Here is a 20,736-nt window from a genome sequence, read left to right on the forward strand (position 1 = left end):
ATACTTTGTCTAGGATACAATACAATTCCTTCTGATCCCCCAGGGCTTAGGCATGGTATCTACTACACACACACACACACACACCCCGTTTATTCCTGCCCCTGGCCAACTACCCTAGACCAACCTCTTCAGTCCGGATCACTGTGTGCTAGAACCATACTAGAACCGTGCAGCAGATAGCTACAGAATAAATACTGATTGCCTGTCTCCGGGCTTGACCTAACTTCTCCTTCGGTTTTGACTCTCCAGCCGAGGATGAGGAACGCACACGCGTCCCTCAACCCAGCGGGTCCCTAACCCCCCCTCCAGCCTCCCCAAATCTCTGCTTCACCTAGATGCTTGCAAGGACGCGCGTACTTTCCGGGAAGTCAACCCCACTGAACCCAGTTAATAGCCATGCATAGATGAAGCCCAATTCCTAAAGCACCCGCTTCTCCACCAACACATCTTTACAGCGCTGTGATCTAGGGCTAGGCTTACTGCCAGGTAAGTCTGCAGAGTGCTGGATCCTTGTCTCCCACCTCGCTAGGCAGTTTCCCAACCCCCCCCCCCCCCGAGAAACCAGCACACAAAATGGGCAGCCCCACATGGTTGAAGACAGACCAGCGCCACGTGCTCCTCTTCCTTCACTCCGCCACTTCCGCCCGTCAGCGCAGGCCTATCGCAGCTCTCGCACTTACCAGCGCTGCCGCCCTATTGGCTGCGTCCCTTCGACCCGCCTTCGAATTAGGCGCGGTTTCTGATTGGGCGGGGCGGGCCTTGCTTGCTCTCGGCTCCCCCCGCCTACTCCGAAAGAGCCCGAGGAGTGGCTCCTCACCTCGGCGAGGGGGCGGGCGGTGGGCTCCGCGAGCGCCGATTGGCTAAGGCAGCGCCGCGGGGCGGGAGAAAGAGTTAAGCTAGTCCTCGACCTCACTCTTTTCGGTTCGGGCCGAGACTCGAGCGAGGCGCCAGGAGCGAGCGGAGGCTTCTTTCGACGCTCTACACATCCGGACAACCCCGCCGCCATTATGGTGAAGCTCGCCAAGGTGAGCGCCGCGGCCTACATGGCGGGAAGGGAGAGAAAGAGACACAACATGGAGGCCCCTTTCTTTGGCCCGCGCGGAATTCTGAGGGAGGGGGAAACGAGGGCGGCGTGACGGCGGCCTGGCGCGCGCGCGCGGCGGTTTCGAGGCCTCCCGCAGGTTTCACTGAGGGGGAATTAAGCGGCGGGTGGGAGAGAGGAGAAGAAGATGCTGCGGTTTCAAGGCCCCCCCCCGCAAAACCAACGGCCTCTCAAAGCGGCGCGCGCACGCCGCGGTAGTAGAACGTCGGGCGGTTTCTAGAGGCCCATCGCCCTTTCTCTTCCAACGGGATCGAGAGGGAAAGAGCGGGCGCGCGCGAGGAGTTTCTAGGCGCCCTCCGCCCCGCCTCAGCCGGAATCTTTTAAAGGCGCTCGACGTGCGGGGCGGGGGGGGCGCGGCGCGCATACGCGGGTCAGCCGAGCTTAGCTTAGCGCAGCCTAGCTTGGCGGGCGCGCGAGCGAGCGGTTTTCGGGGGGGGGGCGTTGGGAGCGGGCGCCGCGCGCGCTTCGGCGTCGCCGCGCCGTGGCCACGTGATCCCGGCCGTGCGTAGCGGAGCACGTGGGAGGGGTGCAGGAAGCCGCTCTCCAGGGGGGTTCCACGTGGTGCGGCATCGCGGGCCTTGCGGCCGCCGCCGCCGCCGCCTCCTGGCTCTGGTCCCTCCGGCCACGCGGCTGCGGAGGGAAGCCTCACGCGAGGTATCTTTAGGAAAGGAACCGAGCGACGGGTCAGCCGACGACGGGTGGCGGGGCAAGCGGAGCTGGGGCTGCTTTTGGCGCCCACGGGGCTCCCGGGGGAAGCAGCCGCTGAGGGTTGGTTTTTCGCCGGTCTTCGTACCTCGGAGGGCTCCTCACGGGAATCCTGAGGCAGCCGACCAGTTTGCAGCCCCGTCTCTCTTAGGGATCTTCCGCCAGGCGCAAAAACACGTCCTCCCTCGAGGGAGTAAAGCTGTAAAACGGGCGGGAGCAAATAACATTTTTATAATTGCTGAATAGCCTAGAGAGTGAATCCCACATGCCGTCTGAAGTGCTTGTACGTGATGCTTCAGAGGTGGTGGGGATTTGCTCCTGTAGCACAGTGAGCTTGCATATGGTTGGGCAGAATGTGTCTGTATTAATGGAGGCCTGCTGGTGTTTGTAATATAACTAAGCACATGGTGTTAAGTTCCAGTGGGATCAGTGGGACTTAGCTGCCATGTGCTAGTGATCAGTGGGGCTTTGCATTGCCTGCCTGTGGTTGGATTGTGGTAGTAAGAGGGAAGCAAGGCTAGAATGTTTCCTGTTAATTAGTTAAGCATTCCCATTCAGATGGGAAGATCTCCTGTATGAAAAAGAGGAAGGTATAAGGTATGGGTGTTTAAGCAATTGCGCTTCACTGTGAACTATTAAAAGGAGTAGCACGCTTTTCAGTAAGTAAGGAGACTTACTATAAGTGTATCCTGATAGCAGCAATTTTGAGCATTGGGAAAAACAGACTTCTAACTCTTACTCTGTCTCCCACCAGAACGTTAAAAGCCAGCCTAAACAGAAGAAAATGGCTCCTCCTCCAAAGGATGTGGACGACAGTGAAGAGGAAGAATCTTCAGAAGAGGAGGAGAGCAGTGAGGAAGAGGTAAGAATTTGGCCTTTGGTGCTTGAAGCCGGTTAGTGTAACCTTAAATCCAATGTCTTAAGGTGCTTGTCAATATTTAGCCTGAAGTTGAGCCAAATCTTGCTTTTCTGCCTAAATCCTTACACTTCAGATGTCAAGGAAATAAACAAACTATCTGACTTTTAGAAGAATGCAGACCTGTATCTGGAAGTTTTTAATGTTTTATGTTTCTACCCAGAGTGGCTGGGGAAACCAAGCCAGATGGACAGGGTACAAATAATACATATTTTATATATTATATTACTATTACTAGGGTTAAAGTAGCTCATTGGCTGAAAAATCAAGTTTTGGGCAGAGAAAAAAAGATTGCATGAAATGGAAGGCACTCCTAGGGGCAAAGGTCAAAGTCTTAAGTTAATTTCTCTTCCTAAGTCCCATCTATATATGTTACCTTATAGTAGTCCTTAGTGGTAATTCCTAAGGAGATCCAACTGTGTTAATTTGTGGAGCAAACTAGTGGTTAGAGATTGTTGTACCATGCAGTCCTTTGCATGTTGACTTGGAAACAAACCTTGCTGTGTTCAGGTGGGCTTACTCCCAAGTAAGGAAGCATGAATCATAACAATATTCTCAGTTTTGCATCCATCTTAGATTGCATGGTGTCTTGTTGACTGGAATATTTCTCTTCCCGCAGATGCTTCCCCAGAAGAAAGCAGTTACCCCAGCAAAAGCAGCCGCCGTAGCCACTCCCAACAAAAAAGCAGCAACTCCTGGTAAGAAGATAGGGGCTACCCCAGCCAAAAAAGTTGTGGCTACCCCAGCAAAGAAAGCCGCTACTCCACTGAAGAAGACACCGGTTCCTGCCAAAGGAGCAAAAAATGGGAAGAACGCCAAGAAAGAAGAGAGTGAAGAGGAGGAAGATGAGGAGGAGGATAGCGAGGAGGATGAAGGTGAATTTGGTGGGGTAAATTACTTTAGTAAACTGAAATTGCTATTGCCAGATTCAGAAAAGTTTCTGGCTTTTACAGCAAAGCAGTAAAGCATTCAAAACAAGCAAAAACACACGAGAACAGCATGATTTTTCTTGCAATATATATATATATATATATATATATATATATGTATGTATTTGCTTTCGTAGATTTTCACGGGTACAGGAATGCAGGTTTTGGTGTCCTCGGGTGTCTTCCCGTGTAAAAGTTGGGGTGTCTAGGCGACGTTTCGACGAGGTCTCACTCGTCATCTTGAAGGTCTCACTCGTCATCTTGAGGTCTCACTCGTCATCTTGAGACCTCGTCGAAACGTCGCCTAGACACCCCAACTTTTACACGGGAAGACACCCGAGGACACCAAAACCTGCATATATATGTATGTACGCACACACACACACACACACACACATAATGTGTGTGTGTGTTACTAAGTTTTGTAGTACAAGATGGTCACCATTTGGAGTCTGCTGCCTTGCATGCACCATATGATTCGTTTCAATCCTTTAGGTAGTTAGGTCTTGAATTATGGTTTCTGGTTCCCATCATGCAGTTAGAGGTTCAGTAGGCCTTTATAAATGTTCCAGTATTGATCTTTCAACAACTGCTGATAAATTGCTTCATGCAGATGAATCTGAGGAGGAGCCTGCAGTGCCAGTAAGGAAAGCCGTGCAGGCGGCAGGGAAAAAGCCTGTAGCTGCTGTAGCTGCCATATCAGCCAAACAGGAGTCTGAGGATGATGAAGACGACGAAGATGAGGAGGAAGACGGTAAGGCTCTTTCATTTATGAGAAGCATATGCAGGGATTATTCTGAGTCATCCAGTTTCAGAATAAATAGTTGGTTGGAAAAAGCAGAATAGGTTGAGATAACTTGCTGCCTTGATTGAGTCTAGATACCAGCACAGATGATGATTATTGGGACTTAATACTGATCTTGTGATGTCTCTAGTATGAGCTGATGTGTTGGATGTATAAACAGCGCCCATAGCGGGGGCATACGAATCCTGCTTCCCAGCTGAATCAAGACACAATAAACTTAAATCTGGACACACTGGCACATCAAAATGGCAGGCTTGACTCACATTCCAAACTGTGGTTTGCACAGTTCTTGCTTTTTGAGTTGTCTGATTCTGTGACGTTGCACAGTGACATCACCGAGGCTCGTGACTCTCATGTTCATAAGCATAGTTTTGTAGTAACAACCATAATTTTTTTAAGGAGTCAAAGTGAGCAAGAGGATTTGTTCTTGAGTGCATCTCTTTGATACAGTGGCTATGCACTGAGTGTGTTACCTAAAAGAGCTCCCTGTGGTTCTAGAATCTGAAGATGAGCCCATGGAGATCACCCCAGCAAAAGGGAAAAAAGCTGCACTGGCAAAAACGGCACCAGTAAAAGTCACACCTGCTAAAGCCGCCAAAGAAGATTCTGAGGATGAGGAAGATGATGACGAGGAGGAGGATGACGACGACGAAGAGGACGATGAAGAGGAGGAAGGTGAGTTGGCCATCTCTGAAGTCCCTCAGAGCTCTCAAAACACTGCAGTTGTCTTGCCGTCTGCTTTGGTCCTAGAGCTGGAAATGATGAATTCTCGCTGAGCTGATGTGGTACCAATCACATATGAACACAACCTAAAGATAGTCAAGTCCTGATCCAGCTGCCCCCTTCTGGTGTGCTCCGTGCACCCTCTGGGATCTTTCTGACACCTCCTTTGCTTCTCTTCCCACTACAGAGAATGTGCAAGAAATGTCTGGAAAAAGAAAGAAGGAAATGGCCAAGCAGAAAGGAGCCCCAGATGCCAAGAAAAAGAAAATGGAAGGTGAGAAATCCACCATGTTTTCACTTGTTCTTTTGATTGGCCCTTGAAAAAGCATGGTAACCTATCCCATAATGCCTCTGTGCAGAGTAAGGCCAATCAGCACCTAACCTAAAAGTTAAATCCAAGGATATGCCTCTTCAAGTAGGAGTGGGTTTGATTCTTGGGGTGCTGAAGCCAAGTGTAGCGCCCACATACTGTTTGTGTCACATCTCAGGGATCCTATAGTGGCCTTTTTTCAAGGATCCTTTTACTTATTAGCACGCTGCCTGTTAAAATGGACATCTGTGAGGCTTTAAAAGGGTGCTATGGAGCATGAGAATTAAGAGAAAAAGAGACTAGAAGAGGTGGGTAAAGGAAGAATAAGGGCTACTTCTTTTGGTATGTGTTAGGGAGAGTGGAAGGTCCTTGTTGCACTGCTCCAGTGAGTGTGCAGTATACTCTTAGTGTAACACAGTTACCAGTGGAAATGACAGCTAATGTTGAGAGATTCCCAGGCTTGGTGCATTAAGAGTTTTGCACAGGTGGCTCCACCAGCCCTTCCTGTAGTCATTTCCTAGAAGTGTTTGCATAACTCATGTAATCTCCCATTAACTTTTTAGAAGCTGCCTTCTCCATCTTCATGGGCAACCTGAATGGAAACAAAGACTTTGAGGAACTGAAAGTTGCCGTCAAGGATTTCTTTGCCAAAAAGGATCTTGAAGTGCAAGAAGTCAGAATTGGAAACTCAAAGTAAGAACAAAGTGTATATTACGAAATCTTAAGAATTCTTTAAAAGTAAAAACTTCACTTTAAAATATCCTTCTGTTGTGGCAAGGAGGAAGTGAATGCTTCTTCGGTCTAGGGATGAAGAGCATATTTTGTTGGACAGCAACTCCTATCATCTCTGGCAACTGGGGGGGGGGGACACATGTTCTCCATCCCTGAATTAGACACTTGTGCAAAAAGATCTCCTTATCTCCGGAGAGAAGGAGACTGCTGCATCTTACAGTCGTTCTTCCAGGAGAAGAGTGGGTAGCAGAAGGATAATACTTTAAAAGGATTTTGAATGAGACTGCTGTAAAGCATGTTAACTTTTAAAGCTCTGCAAGCAGTCATCACCTTAAATGTGACAAGGTTAGAATCATAGCATAGAATCCTAGAGTTGGAAGAGACCACAAGGGCCATCGAGTCCAACCCCCTGCCAAGCAAGTTTCTGTGTCCCCTTGCAAATACTACACATGTTCAGCCTAGTCATGTTCATTGGGTAGACCTGCTAGTTTTTAGATGCCACATTAAGGCTGTTGTTTACTTTGGTTACCTTGTGGATATTTGGGTTGAACACTGAAAATAAACCTTCTGTTCTGCAGGAGGTTTGGCTATGTGGATTTCTCATCGGAAGCTGATGTGGATAAAGCTCTTAAGCTAAATGGAAAGAAATTATTGGGCTTGGAAATAAAACTGGAAAAAGCAAAGACCAGGGAGTGCATCCAAGAGAACAAGAAAGGTAAGCTCTCTTGGTATTCTTGGACCCTCTTACTGTTCTCATGGACGAAGGACTTTGAAGCAGCCTTTGCCTGCGCATGTTCCTGCGACTCTCCTCCAAATAGATGCCACAGAGTGTGAGTGTTCAAAGTACTTTTCTCTGGGTCTATAACCTCTTGTGGTGTTTGCTTTTTAGAGAGAGATGCGAGGACTATCTTTGTGAAGAACCTTTCTTACAGTATAACCCAAGAAGACCTGCAAGAAGTCTTTGACAATGCCCTGGAAGTCAGGCTGGTGTCCAAGGATGGAAATAGCAAAGGGTATGTAGCTCCATTAGCACAAGGTTGTGGGCCGCATTGTTGTGAACCCTGCCATTCAGCAGCAGAATTCCCCAGCTACTCTGCATATGCTTTTCTATCCAGGAAATCCTAAAAGTTCTGACCCTCCTTCTCTACCCAACACGATTTCAAATTTGTTGTACTACAACAGGGCTGTATCTGTCTGTCGGAGTTTTTTCACTCCCCTGCAAGGTTCAATATCATTGCTAGCTATTTTCATCTAGAGAATTTTCTCCCCAAGACTTTCAGAACAAACTTGCCATTTTTGTGTTCTCCCCATCCCTCAGGATTGCCTACATTGAGTTTAAATCCGAGGCAGACGCAGAGAAAGCGATGGAGGAAAAACAAGGGATGGAGATTGAGGGCCGTGCCATCATGCTTGACTACACTGGTGAGAAGAGCCAGGTGGATGGCAGAAAATTCAGTAAAGGAGGACAGCCAGGTAATCTGCTTTGGTACATTCAGTTGTTATCTGGTGTTGGAATTGGCTTGGCATGACAAAACACTGAAAGGTGACTGCAGAGAAGCTGCGGTCATTACAGTGACATACAGTGGTACCTCGGGTTAAGTACTTAGTTCGTTCCGGAGGTTTGTTCTTAACCTGAAGCACCACTTTAGCTAATGGGGCCTCCTGCTGCAGGTGCACCACCAGAGCACGGTTTCTGTTCTCAACCTGAAGCAAAGTTCTTAACCCGAGGTACTATTTCTGGGTTAGCGGAGTCTAACCTGCAGCGTATGTAACCCGGGGTACCACTGTACTCCCAATTCTCAAAAGGCATCTTGCCTTGAAAAAAGAGGCTTAGTTGGTTTCTGCTTCCTTCTGATGACCTTTTAGAATTTTGGTTGCTGTGGGGCTTCAGCTTACCTTATGTATGTGTGGCTGGGTGTTTGTGTTTTCCTTTCCTGGAAACATTTCTTTAGCCTTCTGCAGCCTCAGCCACCAGCGCTTTCTGAACCGTACATAACGTTCCACGAGAGCCATTGCATCATAGTATGGGCAACCAGGAAAGGTAACAACAAACACCTGCACCCCATCTGCAACTAGTCTAACCAAAATGTTCTTTCTTCTTTGACAGTTTGTCAAAGGCAGTTCTGTTTCTTGTTAATAGATGGAGGAGAATGATAATAAGAATCAGTGGAAAATATTGGAGTGACCCTACAATGAACCTTTTTTTTCTGCAGGTGGAGAGTCAAAGACCCTTGTTGTGAACAACCTCTCATATGATGCGACAGAAGAATCTCTCCAGGAAGTCTTTGAGAAAGCAGCAGCAATCAGGATCCCACAGAACAACCAGGGGAGGCCAAAAGGGTATGTAGGAGCAGGCGTGTGGCGACTTGATGATTAAATCCTCTCTCTTGACTAGGCAACCCCTCAGAACATTAAATGTCATTTCCCTAGGAAGTTAGAACTCCTTAAGACTTGCCTGGCTGAAGTGTGTCTTTGGATTCAGATAATGATTAATGCTTGTTTAGCTGGAGGACAGAGTGGGTGGTTTAGAAGCTAGGCTGCTAAACAAAGGAAATAACATGCATTGTTGGGCTCACTTTTGCCCCTGGCTGCACCCACCACTGGCTTGGGCTGAAGCTGTTTCCCCATCCACCCCTGTGACTCAGTTTCTTAACTTGACTCTGGCTTCTCTTTCTGCAGGTACGCATTTATAGACTTCCCCACAACCGAGGATGCAAAAGAAGCAATGAATTCTTTCAACAACACAGACATTGAAGGCCGGACAATCAGGCTGGAATTCAGCACACCAGGGGGACAAAACAGGAATTTCAATGCTAGAGGAGGATTTGGACGTAAGTCTTTCTCCGTGCCCTAACTTAAAATCATTTGAGGGTGGGGGTGGTGTTTTAATTAGCCCTTGCTGTATCAACAGGGCTAAAATTTTATGTTTGTTTTTTATTCAGAGCAAAGCAAAACATTGTTTGTCAAAGGCTTGTCTGAGGAAACAACAGAAGAAACCTTGAAAGAGTCGTTTGAAGGCTCCGTTACTGCAAGAATAGTCACTGACAGAGATACTGGCTCATCCAAAGGGTAGGTATAAAGCTCCCTCTGCCCCAGAGTTTTTGACATGATGGCAGGCACAAAAGTCTCACTGCTGCTGACCTCCCCTTGATCCCACCCTCCACTAGGCCTCTGCTTTGAGCTTCTCTGTTGTAAACTCAGGAGCCTTCCTGCCTTCTCAATGAGCTCCTTCCTGCTGATAATCCAGTGGCAGGCTATGGATTCGCACGAGAAGAAGAGTAAAACTGCAGCCTGACCTTGGGTGCCTTGTCTGCTTCAGATGAGCAACAGTCATTGCTGTGGGACAACCCTGCAACTTGCCTGCCTGCAGATTCATAGCATGCAGTGCAGCCTGCAGTTAAGTTTGTGGATATCTATGCCTAGGACGGGCAAAATCCCCATCTATGTGGCTTTCAGAAGTGTAGTCAGAAGCTTAGAGAGTAGAGCAGGAGACCCTTAGTCTCACGTTGTTTGTAGCCATGCAGAAATCAGAACTACCACACCAGCATTAAATGTAATATTTATTGTAGTTCAATTGACTTTGAACATAACTTTAGCTGGCGCTTAAAAGTAAAGGGACCCCTGACCATTAGGTCCAGTCGTGACCGACTCTGGGGTTGCAGCGCTCATCCCGCCCTATAGGCCAAGGGTGCCGGCATTTGTCCGCAGACAGCTTCTGGGTCACGTGGCCAGCATGACTAAGCCTGACGAACCAGAGCAGCGCATGGAAACACGGTACCTATTTATCTACTTGCACTTTGACGCGCAAGTCCTAGGCTCTGTGGTTTAACCCACAGCGCCACACGCATCCCTATTAGCTGGTGCTTACCTGCATTTCAAAACAAATCTGGCCATCCTCTACAGGAGAGACCTGCCTTTTGTATGCATTTCCTTAGACAGCAGAAAGTTAGCTGATATGTGGCTTTTTTGCTGCTGCTCTTTCAGGCTAAGTACTTCAGGAGTGCAGAGCAGCTGTTCTGTTGAAACCTAGTTGACACCCTTTGAGTCCCTTTAGCAGGAAGGTGGGCTAGGAAATTAGATGCCTCGGGTGTATTGTAGATAACTTGGGACAGTCTGAGTTTGTCCTCTTTCTACCCAGAAGGGCACCTGCTGTGTCTGTGCTTGTATTGCTCCCAGTTTTTTTTTGTGAAGCACTGCTTGGTTGTGTCTCATTTGGCCCTATAATTCCTCCAAAGGGAGCTGTAATGATTGCAGGTATTAAAGATCCCTCCATCTGTTGTTGTTCTTCAGCAACAGGGTAGAGTGTTGAAACTGTCCCCTGCTCTTTCCTAGATTTGGCTTTGTGGACTTCAGCTCCCCAGAAGAAGCCAAAGCAGCCAAGGAAGCCATGGAGGATGGAGAGATCGATGGAAACAAAGTGACCCTCGACTTTGCGAAGCCCAAGGGTGATGGATCGCGTGGCGGCGGCGGCTTCGGTCGTGGCGGCAGAGGAGGCCGGGGTGGCAGAGGAGGCTTTGGCGGACGGGGTGGCGGCAGAGGATTTGGAGGTACTTGCGCTGATGCTGTTTTACCTTCCATATTTGAATGGCAGTGTGTGAAGAGCTGGGATTTTTAAAAAATGCTCTTTTTCCCTCCCCCCTCTTTATCTCTTTTAGGCAGAGGCGGCGGCTTCAGGGGAGGCAGAGGAGGAGGTGGCGACCACAAACCACAAGGGAAAAAGATAAAATTTGATGACTGAGTGGCTTGTCCCTATATCTGAAAGGACTCTGGGGTTTTTAATTCTGTCACTACCAGTATGACGGAGCCTTCTGAGGACATTCCAAGATGCGTTGCAGTCCCTCTTAAGAGCTACTTGGAAAAATTCCTTTCAATGAAGAAACAGCCATCTGACTGCCTGGCCACGCATATGAACTTTTAAAAAGCAACAAGAAATGTGGGAGTTGACCTGTGTCAGTGCATTTGTCCTGAATTTATAACGTTTTACCCCATGTACAAAATTAACTTCCTTATACATTTCTGTAGGGTTTCTCCTTTTTTTGTTTTTTGTTTATTTGCTGTAAAAATGCAAAAATGTTTTATCATTTGTGTCTTGGCACACTGTCTTGGACAGATTAAAGGGCCTAAACAGATTTCTTGTGTGTTTCTCAGCAAAGTTCCAGGGGAATCCACAAACTAGCCAGGCAAATGGGGTTTTACACAAAGCTTTGAAGGATTGCTGGGAACGGGGAGAGAAAGTGGCTGTGTACCTTCACCTGCTCCATACCTTTGTACCCCCAACACCTGAAATTGTGCTTAAGCTGCCATCACAGGCAGAGATGCCATCAGTGATTCTTTAGTACACCTAATTCATTTTTCGAAGCGGGCACATAATTTTATGCTGTGAATTTCTCAGGTGGCAGAGGTCTCAGAAATATTCTCAAAAGTGGTGCAACATGCACAAATGGGTGGAAACCAGCTTTAAGCAGGACCAGATAGGGGTCGAATGTTCTGTTGTAAGTTTGGTGCCTTCAAAGTGAGACATAATTGTGTTGTCTCAACTGAAATGGGAAACTTCCGGCTATGAATTTCTACCTTGCTCTTTGCCTAACAATATTTCTCTAGAACCAAAGTGTTGCCCTCTAATGATGTAGCTGTGTGCTAGAGCCTTTCAAGTAGGAGTTTTCTAAGATGGGGCTTATAAATCCTGGTTGGCTGCTCCTATTAAAACCTAATGTTATGGGCATTTTTTTGTCTCTTGTGAGTATGAAGAAAGTATAATATGACCTTGGGCCAGTCCCATTTTCCCGGGATTGTTTGGGGCAGGGGGAGCTTGAGGAAGTGCAGCTGCAAAAGGCAGGATAAAAATCACACTTACATAATAAATTGAACTCCAGTGTACGTTGAAAGCTTGTGGACTCCTGCACAAAGACCTATTGAGGACTGTGTGTGTTCAGTTACGCTCTGGTTGCCCTGCAAAGCTGAGAATCTATATTCCCAATTTCTTCAGAGGCAAAATAGTAAGGGGGTTGCTTGCTTTGTGCAGGTATCTCCTTGGACTCTGCATTAGTAGCAGCTAAAGAAATGTGCTTTGGGCTTTTAGCACGTTAAATTCTGCTAGTCTGCCTCAATGCAGCAGGCCATCTCTGCCCTTCAGATGGACTGATAATTTTAGGTGTTTTCTTTGTAGTCCATGGCATCAGACAAAGCAACAAGGAAGGCTTTAGCAGGCAGAAACAAATAAAATGGGTCTTGTGACCATCTTGGGGGGGGGGGAGAGGGAGCAGGGAGGAAGTCTGGACTGCTGGTGGTTTTTCTCCAGAAAGAGAAGAGGCTAATGTCTTTAAAACTTGGAATTAAGAGGGAAAGGGAAGCTTACAGGTGCAAAAAGTGGATGCAATAAGGGAAGAGGAGGGACTGAAAGGGACGAGGGAGGTGTAGAGTCCAAGTTAGAAAAGCCAGAGCAGTGTGTCTTCAAGTCCCACCAGACCTGCTTCTTGGCCAGACTTGCTGAGGCTGATGGGAGTTGTAGTTCAACATCTGGCGACTCTAAACCAGCTGCTGAATGGCCCTCCAGGGTTTCAGGCAGGATGTTCCCAGCCCTTCTCTGGAGATGCCAGGGATTAAACGTGACGTGACGTGACCTTGGAGGCAGCCCTCTCCTCTACCGCCTTATGAGAAAAAACAGCTGCCAATCCATTAATAGTATGAATGATAACGAAGCAAATGACCCAACTAGCTCTGATCCACACCGCACATTGGTGGATGGACACAAAGCACTCAGCCATTTTGGAAGTTGTTACCAGAGACCCTCTTGAAATGGTAGGAAAGGTGTTGTTCTATGGGCTGAGCACTAGGTGGCAGCAGTACCCAACGGAACTGGTTTGCTGGCAGTACCCTGGGGTAGGCAACCTAAAGCCTGGGGGCCAGATGTGGCCCAATAGCCTCAATCCAGCCCGCGGGCGGTCCGGGAATCAGCGTGTTTTTACATGAGTAGAATGTGTCCTTTTATTTAAAATGCAAAAATTTTACACATCACTTGGGAAGACAGGCAAACTAATAGTGTACTGGAAGAATCAAAGATCACTAGTGCTGAAGCAATGATTTTTCAACATCAACTTCGCTGAACTGGTCATGTTGTGTGGATGCCTGATGATCGTCTTCCAAAGCAACTATTCTATTCCGAACTTAATGGAAAGTGTAATGCCAGTGGTCAACAAAAGAGGTTTAAAGACTGTCTCAGGACAAATTTTTTAAAATGTGGTATAAACACCGACAATTGGGAAATGCTGTGAGTGCTCCAGTTGGAAAACAACCTTGACGAAAGGTGTCATGGGTTTTGAAGACACTCGAACTCAGGACGCAAGGGAGAAAAGTGCTAAGAGGAAGGCACGCTTGGCAAATCCACACCGTGATCAACTCCCACCCGGAAACCTCTGTCCCCACTGTGGAAGGACGTGTGGATCCTGAACTGGCCTCCACAGTCACTTACGGACTCATTGTTAAAACCGTGTTCATGGAAGACAATCTTACTCAGAGATACAAAGAGATATCTTACAAGGAGCTCATGGTTCTTCCCCACCCACCTCGTCTCCATGCCATCTTCACAAGAACCTGGCGAGGCAGGTTAAGCTGAAAGGCTGTGACTGGCCCAATATCACCCAGTGGGCTGAACAACTGCAAAATTATTCAAGGCAGAGCTCAAAATGCAGACACCGCTTGTGGGAGTGCTTCGAGGTAGGTTTGTGTACGCAAGCCCTAGAGCTTTCATGTGGTTCAATATTTATTCCTGGATGGAGGTCAAATTCCAGTTGATTAACGTACTCTTGGCATGTATCTGGGAAAACTTTTACACCTACATCACTGCTGAAAAAAACACATGGTTTTTTCATGTCCAGGAATCCAGCAAGTGATTCCTGCAGCACCTCGTTCACTAGGACTGTTGGGTTACAGCCAGGCATGTCCAACTGGTAGATCACAAGGTGTTCCTGGTAGATCCTGGTCAATCTCTGGCCCTTCAGCAATCTCCTTACAAAAGAGCAAAAAACAAACAAACCCCAAACTTTGGTTTCCTAAAAAAAACTCCATAACTTTGGGTAGATCACTGCTAGTCTTTTTACAACAATGTGTAGATCACTGCCAGTTTTTTTATACTGTGAGTAGATCGCAGTCTATTGGGACTTGGGACGCCCCTGGATTACACCAATCCAGTGTGCAGTCCGTGCATTCTGCTTTCCTATTCGGGGATGGAGTGATTGTCTCAGTTCAATTCATGTAGAACCACAGAACAGATTCCTCAGGGGACACCCTCCCAGCAGATGCCAAGGCAATAAACAACTATTTTACTTTTAAAAGACAACTGAAGGCGGCCCTGTTTAGGGAAGTTTTTAATGTCTGGTACTGTATTGTTTTTAATATTCGGTTGGAAGCTGCCCAGAGTGGCTGGGGAAACCCAGCCAGATGGGCGGGGTATAAATAATAAATTATTATTATAATAGGGACGCGGGTGGCACTGTGGGTTAAACCACAGAGCCTAGGGCTTGCTGATCAGAAGGTCAGCGGTTCGAATCCCCGCAATGATGGGGTGAACTCCTGTTGTTCGGTCCCTACTCCTGCCAACCTAGCAGTTCGAAAGCACGTCAAAGTGCAAGTAGATAAATAGGTACCGCTCCGGCGGGAAGGTAAACAGCGTTTCCGTGCGCTGCTCTGGTTCGCCAGAAGCGGCTTAGTCATGCTGGCCACATGACCCGGAAACTGTATGCCGGCTCCCTCGGCCAGTAAAGCGAGAAGAGCGCTGCAACCCCAGAGTCGTCCGTGACAGGACCTAATGGTCAGGGGTACCTTTACCTTTATTATTATTATTATTATTATTATTATTATTATTATTATTATTATTATAGTCCAGCTCCCTGCAATGCAGGAATCTTGGCTAAAGCATTCCTGAGAGATGGCCACCCCACCTCAGCTTAAAGACCTCTAAGGAAAAACCTCCCACTTCCCGAGGGAGACCGTTCCACTGTCAGTTCTGTCAGAAAGTTCAGCGGGAATCTCCTTTCTTGAAATCCGAATCCATTGGTTCGGTCGGGTCCTGCCCTTTGGAGCAGCAGAAAACCAGCTTACTCCCTGCCTCCATCTTCCACCTGAAGTTATTTGATCAGCATCATCAACAGGTCATGTGCCCGGAACAGGTGTAGTTAGTCAGTTACCTTACCTGCCCTGTCCTTTTCCAGTTGACGTTCTTCCCTGTTGGGTTTCTAGTCTTATCTGTTTCATGTAAGTGTCAAGCAAGACTGTTAAGAGGCTATAAAGCTGCCATTCATGACTCAGCTCAGTGATGGAGCATCTCTTTTGCATGCAGAAGAGACCCATTCTGAAGTCTTTGACAGCTACGCCCAGTCAGGGCAGACAAGATCAGGGTGGTCCAATCCTATTTTGGAGGCCCTCGGCAGCATTCAAGAAAAAAACATCTTAAAAACCATTTAAAATCAAGGTCCGTGTCCTGCGTTTAACAAGCATACATCTGTTTGTGCCTTAGTTTAATCATTAAATCTCTTAAATGTGTATTTCACTATATACAAGGTGTGACTGGAAAGTTTGGTGAATGGCCACAGAAATCGGAAAGCAAGAAATATTCAAACATACACACCTTACCGGCCTTCAAAGTGGGGCCCCTCTGATACAATGCACTGTTGACAACGTTAGTAGAACTGTTGGAAACTTCTGAAGTCCCTCTTTTCATACGCTTTCAGTTCCCTCGGACATGTGAAACGTTGGAAAATCTGTGCCCTTTCAGTGCAGATTTCCGTTTCGGAAAAAGAAAAAAATCTGATTGGAACAGATCAGGTGAATATGGACGGTAGGACAATTCAGTAACCTCAGTAACGATTTATGCAATTCTTCCGCCATCATTCAGATGGACAAACGCCGATCCACAAACTCATGGACTCTGTCGACATTTGCCGCCGTTCTGCTCGTCGACGGTCTGCCAGACTGAGGGTCATCTTCAGTGGTTTGCCACCCTTCACGGAAACATTTAAACCATTCACACACCGTCTTTCGAGTTACATTTCGTGGGTTTGCGACGCCAAGTGTATGTTTGAATATTTCTCGCTGTCCTGTTTCTGTGACCATTCACCGAACTTTCTGGTCACACCTTGTATTTAATTAAATATACTGTGTATATTAAATGTACTGTGAACACTTTATGACACGGAAATTTAATTCAGGATGTGGTCTGCGGCTTCTGTGCCCAAATCCTATTGCAGTTCACTTGGTCTGAGTCCGCCCTGCGATAGACAAATGGGCAGGCTGAACAGAAGGCAACATCTCATGTTCCTGACCTGTAGATGAAGTCGAAGGAGATGTTGCCACTTTGAACTGTCCCCCCCCCCTCCCAGCTAAATAACTATGCCCTGTTGGCAGTATCTCCTCAAACTGCTGCCCAGTTGCCACTGACCCCCTGACGGGGCTTTCTCGGTGGTGTCTCCCCATTTGTGGGATGCCCTCTCTGGTGAGACACGTTCTTTTCTTTCTCTACTGATTTTTGGGAGAAATTTCAATACCTTCCTGTTCATACCAAACACTTGACAGCTGCCCACCGCAACCTTGAAATTAGCAACTGGGAAGGAAGGCATGTGATTTTTTTTTAAAAAAAATGTCTCAGATGGTTTCCATGCCCTTAAACAGGTTTTGTTTTATTTTCAGTTGCACTGTTTTAGCCTTTTGATGTTTGCTAGCCTGGGCTCCTTTGTATTTGATATACAAATTATACACCAGGTGTATAATTGATATATCATTATACACCAGGTGAAAATGCTCCTCTTTAACCAGGCCTTTGGCTGATTGACATCCATGCCCTTTGTGTTGTGGAACATGGAATTATTGGGTTGTTCTTATTTTGATTATATATTTTGTGTTTTTTATGTTGTGATTTTGTGTTGTGAATCACCCTGAGATCTACGTGCATAGGGCAGTATACAATTTTAGATGATGATGATGATGATGATTATTATTATTATTATTGAATTGCAAAGTTAGAAATAACTCCAAAATTCCTCTAGCCCAACTCCTTGCAATGCAGGAATCCCAACTAAATAATCCCTGACAGGTGGCCATAAAATCTCTGCTTAAAACCTGCAAGAAGGGGGTGTCCACCACTTTCTGAAGGGAGTCCATTCCACAGTCAAACAGCTCTTACCGTCAGAAAGTTCTGGCAGATCATAATCATACAGGCTCTCTCTCACTGACACACTAGTTTTCTACTTGCGGGGTAGGGCAGGGGTGTGGGTGGGTGTCCATTTACTTAATGCTGGGGGAGCATTCAACCAGGTCTACTGACTGACTGGCTGCAGTCCTAAGTGCTGCGCATGGTTTTATTTGCCTCATTCTGCTACATGCGTCTTATGAGATCCAATGGGTTTTCTTGTTACACGAACACAGAATTGCGGCGTAAAACCTGCAGGGAACTTTTGGCTATGAATAAACAACCCCCCTTTCCAAACACCCAGCGGAATCATGCTTGCTTTGCATTTCCACGCCGGCGCTCTCACATTTGCAACCAATCTCCTTTCTTCTTTTTAGCACAAACCTTTATTTAGAAACCCCAAAAATATCCAAAAATCTTATGGCAATCATATGTACAACTCCACTATGTCGAAGCAACACACACACAGAGAGAGAGAGAGATCTGCAAGCATCCACACTGTTTCTGAGTGTGCAACGGAACCTGCTATAAATAATAGACATTCAGAGACACTGCAGACACATATAAATTATAGCACGTGTGTCTTCTCATAAATAGAGATTGCAGAAGGATTTCCACCACAGGCGATGGTCGTCAGGCGCAGCCCGGGATGAGATACCGTGCCAGCCGCTCCCACTGGAAGTGAAACTGAGCAGGAATAAAAAAAATCTGTTGCTTCTTGGAGGGAGGGGCAAGTGTCCCTCCTCCCCTCCCCCTTGGGAAAAAAATCATCATCATAAATTAAAAGTTTCACAGTAATAAGCGTCACTCAAAAGTCTGACCGGAGTCTTTGTCGTTGGAACGACCCACAGCACAAGGAGCCATTTCCTGGAGCCAGCTCTGTCGTTGGGGAGTGTGAACAACTTTTCTATGCAACTGCTACACTAAGGAAAGAAGGAAACATCATGCAGGTGGCTACAGAGAACAGCCAATGAGCAAAACTCATCTCACCCCAGCTGTACCTGTTGTTTTGTTCCTGGCTGTGGCATCGCTCAATATTAAGTCCCCAATCACGCTGTGGGCTGGTTGACACATGTTCAAGCTCCTCTTTGAAACATTCTGCCTTCCACCTGTTCAAGCAACCGGCCACATCCTAAAGCTTTCCAACTCTTCTCCAATCAACATGAAGGGATGTGGGTCAGAATTGCCCCATGCCTCTCCCAACACATCCAAGCCCCCTTTGCATCGCAGCAAATCGCGCCCAAAGGATCTCTTTGCACTCCTTCCAAATAAAATGAAGATTCCTGAATTTTAGCACTTCAGGGGCACTTTTAATTAAAATCAAGTGAAATTGGATGACGCTTTGAAGATGTCTTAAGGACCGGCTTGCCAAATGTATATTATTTACTTATTGGATAAGGACATTCTTAAAACGAAGACAGCCAACTCTGCCACAGCAGGAACAAAACCTCTGGTACAGCTGGGGTGAGATGGGACAGGACAGGAGAGGCGGAATCTTTTGCCCAATTTACCACTTGTAGGGGACCAAGCAAGATGAGGTGGTTCCCCAACATCAGAGCCGGGAGGAAGCGCCTGCCTCAGGCGGTACAAGTGCGAGAGGCGGCGCTCTGCCAGCGAGGGAGCTGTTCTGGCGCACGGCATTGCCACTCATCTTTTCTGTCCCCAGGGGAGCACCGCGGCTCCCACCAGGGTGCGGTGGTGGCAGCAGAAGTGGTGGGATGCAAAAGGGAGCAGGGCAGGAGCTGCCAATTCCCATTTTGCCGCAGGTGGCAAAATAGGATGGGCCGCCCCTGCCCGACATCAAGGGGAGTGAAGTAGGTGAGAGTCAATTACAGCAAAATTCGAGGTAGCGTTTAATTGGAGATTGTAGTTTCAACAGCAAGAGGTTGGCTGATTAGGGCCTAGTCAATACTGGGCGCGAAATGGCAATGGCTAAGTTACAATTGGCAGGCAATCAAAAACACCTCATGGCTTTTCCCTTATCTAAATAATCTTCCTTTGTTGAATTTTGGAGTTTCTTATAATTTGTCAGAAGCGTTTGTCCCCTGCCTATCGTTGGATCAATCTTATTTTATTACTCTGGATTCTGCCTGTTCCTTTTTATTTTATTTTAAGTATGGACTTAAAATATGGGATTGGGATAGGACTAAAGGGTGGGTGGGTGGCCAGGGGCTGGAACAGCGTACAAATGTACCTGTGTGTGCAAAACTTGCCCGGTTTCACACCAGGGCGTTGGGAGGAAGCAGTTTCTCACCTCGTAACTTCTATGAAAGAGGCACATGGTGCCCGATGTACGTTCCGCCCAATAATAGAGCCGGCTCGAGGTCGTGGCATTGGCTGTTGCCCAGACAGGTCACAAGGATAAAAATGCATCTGGAACACACAGACAGATCCCTGCTTTACAGGGAAAACTCTAGGTAAGAAATGCATTCTTATTCAACCATAACTTATCTTTTAAAAGTTAAATATACCCCCCATGTGATACAGTCAGCCAAGAGGGGGGGGGGGGACTTGCTTTTGCCCCTCAACTGGAAGACAATTGTTGGATGGGTTTTCTTCCTTTCAATTTTGGATGCGTTTCTTGTTTTAAGTTACCACACAGAGAGAAAACACACACACAAAAATCCCTCTCCCCTCATGGTGACACTTTTTTCCCCCTTTAAAACAAAACTGGCCTCGGTTTATAGATGGTGTCGTTTTGATAGATGTTTTGGACTACAATTTCTGTCAGCCGCAGCCAGTGCCGCTGGGAGTTATAGTGCCAACACATCGGGGCACCAGGTTGGCAAAGATGGCAGTCGAGTGTTACACAGCTTAGAGAGGGCTGGTCTTTCCCTCGTGAAGGAATTTCTCTGAGAAAGACGCACAGGCACCTCTGCAGCCAGCCATGCCCGAAGGAGATGCACGCTGGCCTGTTAGCAACATCACCTCCCACCCCAAGCAGAGCAATTTCCAAACCGTTCTTTCTCTGAAATTCCCCGCGACAAACAGCAAGGAAGGGAGAGGAAGAGTTTAAACTTCAAGTGTCGTTTCGAAAACTCGTTCCACTCTCTTTTGAACGGTCCGCTCTTTCGCACATACGCAAACGCACACACAGAGTTGTGTCTTAGCTTCGGGACCAGCCCTCAGCTGAAAAGTATGCCGCAAAACGAACGGCAACAAAAGGGGCATCTCTGCCCTACTTTGGTCTGGTCACCACAGAGAACCTTCCGGTATCTCTGCAAGAAAGCTGGTAGAAGAACCTCCAGGCCTGAGCAGCCCGTCTTTGTCAAACTCTCTTCCGAGGCATCCAAAAAAAACCCACCAAAAGGGGAATAAAATACCCCCAAAATAAA

General features: G+C 47.1%; 1 protein-coding gene and 2 long non-coding RNA genes across 3 annotated transcripts; 1 reads left to right on the forward strand and 2 right to left on the reverse strand.

The window, feature by feature from the left end:
• The first annotated feature begins 864 nt into the window (after positions 1-864).
• On the forward strand, positions 865-11,351 carry NCL (nucleolin). Its single transcript, XM_081862455.1, has 15 exons — positions 865-1,025; positions 2,562-2,669; positions 3,343-3,598; positions 4,266-4,406; positions 4,956-5,132; positions 5,368-5,454; positions 6,054-6,183; positions 6,801-6,937; positions 7,112-7,235; positions 7,541-7,695; positions 8,436-8,562; positions 8,902-9,053; positions 9,165-9,291; positions 10,555-10,769; positions 10,878-11,351. Exons 1-15 carry the CDS (start codon positions 1,008-1,010, stop codon positions 10,958-10,960), a joined length of 2,037 nt encoding a protein of 678 aa, XP_081718581.1. The 5' UTR covers positions 865-1,007; the 3' UTR covers positions 10,961-11,351.
• On the reverse strand, positions 10,977-11,642 carry LOC309342391. The gene is made up of 2 exons (XR_014156766.1): positions 11,475-11,642; positions 10,977-11,394 (listed from the first exon to the last, which is right to left on the reverse strand). It is a non-coding gene; the product is annotated as an uncharacterized lncRNA (long non-coding RNA).
• A 6,122-nt stretch (positions 11,643-17,764) lies between these two features.
• LOC309342386 lies at positions 17,765-20,726 on the reverse strand. Its single transcript, XR_014156760.1, has 2 exons — positions 19,656-20,726; positions 17,765-18,324 (listed from the first exon to the last, which is right to left on the reverse strand). It is a non-coding gene; the product is annotated as an uncharacterized lncRNA (long non-coding RNA).
• Between the last annotated feature and the right edge of the window lie 10 nt (positions 20,727-20,736).

The sequence above is a fragment of the Podarcis erhardii genome (genome assembly GCF_964252035.2).
Source record: "Podarcis erhardii genome assembly, chromosome: 5".
NCBI lineage: Eukaryota > Metazoa > Chordata > Lepidosauria > Squamata > Lacertidae > Podarcis > Podarcis erhardii.

Coding starts and splice junctions, on each gene's coding strand:
- NCL (XM_081862455.1), top strand. Junction 7,236..7,540: donor AAGGATGGAAATAGCAAAGG/GTATGTAGCTCC, acceptor CCCATCCCTCAG/GATTGCCTACATTGAGTTTA. Junction 7,696..8,435: donor CAGTAAAGGAGGACAGCCAG/GTAATCTGCTTT, acceptor TTTTTTCTGCAG/GTGGAGAGTCAAAGACCCTT.